The sequence below is a fragment of the Fulmarus glacialis genome, unplaced genomic scaffold (genome assembly GCF_000690835.1).
Source record: "Fulmarus glacialis isolate BGI_N327 unplaced genomic scaffold, ASM69083v1 scaffold22271, whole genome shotgun sequence".
Lineage (NCBI taxonomy): Eukaryota > Metazoa > Chordata > Aves > Procellariiformes > Procellariidae > Fulmarus > Fulmarus glacialis.
Window position 1 is genome coordinate 1,482 of NW_009192467.1, and position 2,447 is coordinate 3,928.

Genomic DNA, 2,447 nt, shown 5'->3' on the forward strand with positions numbered 1-2,447 from the left:
CTCAACTCACCTCCTTGGGCAGCAGGGAAATGAAGTCTCTTTGGAACTGGGGTTCAATGACCTGCATCATGTACTTGATTTGGGAGGGCTCACAGCGATCAATGAGCTCATCCAGAGCAAGCAGCTTCTCCGGGCCACTCCACCGCTGAGGACAGGGACATCAGTCACGATGCCTGCACGCACGGCAGGCCCTCACAGGCTCCCCTGTGGCTCTGTGCAGTGCCTATGCCCCCACCCCAACCCTAGCAGAGACACCAACCAGCACGGGCAAGCCAGGCTAGCCGGCCTCTGGAGCCAGCCAGGGCTCTGCTACCTAGATCCTAAGATAGAGAGGAGCCACAGGGACGGGGCTGGGAGCTCCACGAGTCACATAAAATGCAACACAGGCGGACAAAGCAACACCGCTCTAGGACAAAGGGGAGCAAGAAGGGGGCTAACACCACTTCTGTGCTCCTTTACCTGAGGCAAAAACTCACTAAAAATCCACTGTGGGACCCAAACACCTCCCCAAAAACCTGTTGGGTTGACGGTTGGACTCGATGATCTTAGAGGTCTTTTCCAACCTTAATGATTCTATGATTCTATGACAGACTCCCTAGGGCTTGGCTCCCCGCCTGCCTGTCAAACTCAAAGCTTCTAGGTGCCCTCCGAGGCGAGCCCTTTGGCAAGGCTCCCGAACCTACCTGGAAGGTGCGGAGCCAGTCCTGCAGCTCCGGAGGAGGGGCAACCGAGGGGATGCGGCGGCGCCGTGCCTGGCCTGCTTTGGCATTGCGCAGGTCCCCAAAGGTGGTGGTGGGACTGGGCATGCAGGGACCCAGCGTCCTGGACCACAGCCGGGGAGAGACCAAAGCAAAGGTGAGACATGCCAATGCTACTCCGGGCCACGCTGCGCAAAGGGTTCTCAGAACAGAGGTTCCCATAAACCACCAGCTATGAGCCTCCTGCCAAGTTGACCCCCTTCCCATCACTTCCACCGGGACCACAGCTACACATGCAGTCCCCTTAGCCCAGCCATTAGCTACAGAATGACAGAATCACAGACTGGTCGAGGCCGGAGGCACCTCCGGAGGTCATCTGGTCCAACCCCCTGCTCAAGCAGGACCGCCCAGATGGCTTTTGTATCTCTCCAAGGATGGAGATGCCACAACCTCAGCAGGACAGCTAGACGACTGAGGGATGGGACTGGTAGAAGGAGGTCTTCCCACCCCTCAGGCCAACCCGCTCAGCACGCAGAGCGCTCATCTTACCTGCTGTACTCAGAGCCCTTGCACAGCTTTTTACCGGGGGAAAGGGCCCTGCCATCCAGGCCGTTCTCTGACTTCCGCTTCATCTGCAAGGAGAAGGAGAGTTAAAGCAGGCTGGAGCAGAGCCCTCTGCGCACATTCTGGGTCACTGATTTTCTGCCAAAAGTGACAGAGTAGGAGACCCAGCCTAGTAAGTCTTCCAAGGCCACGCTTATGTTGGGGATCTGCAGAAGGAAGCTGAGGACCACCTGAGCTCCAGATCTGGCAGAAGAGTTAACTTCCGTGGGAGAAATGGAACGTGGTCCTTCCAAGGGGAATATCAGACCTGATGGGGAAAAGTCAGCAAAACAGCTGCACAGGGACAAAAACAGTGGCTGAGAAAACCTATAGGTACATCTGCTTGACCCTTCTCTAGGCACAGCTCGACACGGAGCAGGCAGACCTGCAGCCTGAGCAAGGAACTTGGCACGCTGAAGTCTCCTGGCAGACCAGCCTTACAGCCGGGCCCCAGAGCTGCTCAGCATACCTCACTGCAATGACAGCTACAGGGAGAGCTGCGCTGGAATGTGTGGCAGACCGTACCTTGACGTGGTTGCATCAAAGGCAATCTACATCCTTCTAACTCCGTACAAGAGGCGCAGGGTTAACAGGAAACGCGGGAGAGCGGGCTGGCTACCAGGCAGTGCTGGCAGCCACCAGAAGGTGAGCATGGGGCTCCCCCAACACAGGTAGGAAGCTGGGGGCTCTTTCCCATCAGTAACTGACCCGGGCACCAGCTGCAGCCCTGCACACAGGGCTGGTCAGGGCTTCTCACCACATGCCCGCATCCCACAGAAACGTCCCTGAGGCCTTTGCCTACCCCCCCCAGCAGACCCCTGGTGCCGCGATTCAGGCTCTGCACTACGAGACAGGGACCCCAGCGCAGAGCAGCATGGCTTCCCTGGGGACGGGCACGGCTGGGGACTGCCAGCAGCGCTCGGACAGACGGGGACAGGGTGTCCTTCCCCCGGCCCCCAACAGCCAGGCAGGCCGACGACGACTGCCGAGCACTATCTGCACCGCGGAGCTCCCAGCCCAGCCAGCACCCAGCTGACAGCCCCGAGCTCCCCAGCTGGCCCCCAGCACCCCGGCGTGTCCTGGGGGTCTGCAGCAGCAATGACGACCAGACACATACCCCACGCAGCAGGAGCTTGAAGTGCTATG

The 2,447-nt window shown here is 59.2% G+C and overlaps 1 protein-coding gene across 1 annotated transcript in view; it reads right to left on the bottom strand.

Annotated features, from left to right (window-relative positions):
* Positions 1 to 2,447, bottom strand: part of LOC104083578 (F-box/WD repeat-containing protein 7-like) — a gene marked incomplete at its 3' end in the record, with an annotated part of 6,255 nt that overhangs the window by 506 nt on the left and 3,302 nt on the right. The window contains exons 3-5 of the mRNA XM_009587094.1: positions 1,248 to 1,330; positions 684 to 822; positions 11 to 145 (exon numbers count right to left, since the gene is read on the bottom strand). Coding sequence (XP_009585389.1) covers positions 11 to 145; positions 684 to 822; positions 1,248 to 1,330 — 357 coding nt within the window. The remainder of the gene's footprint in view (positions 1 to 10; positions 146 to 683; positions 823 to 1,247; positions 1,331 to 2,447) is intronic.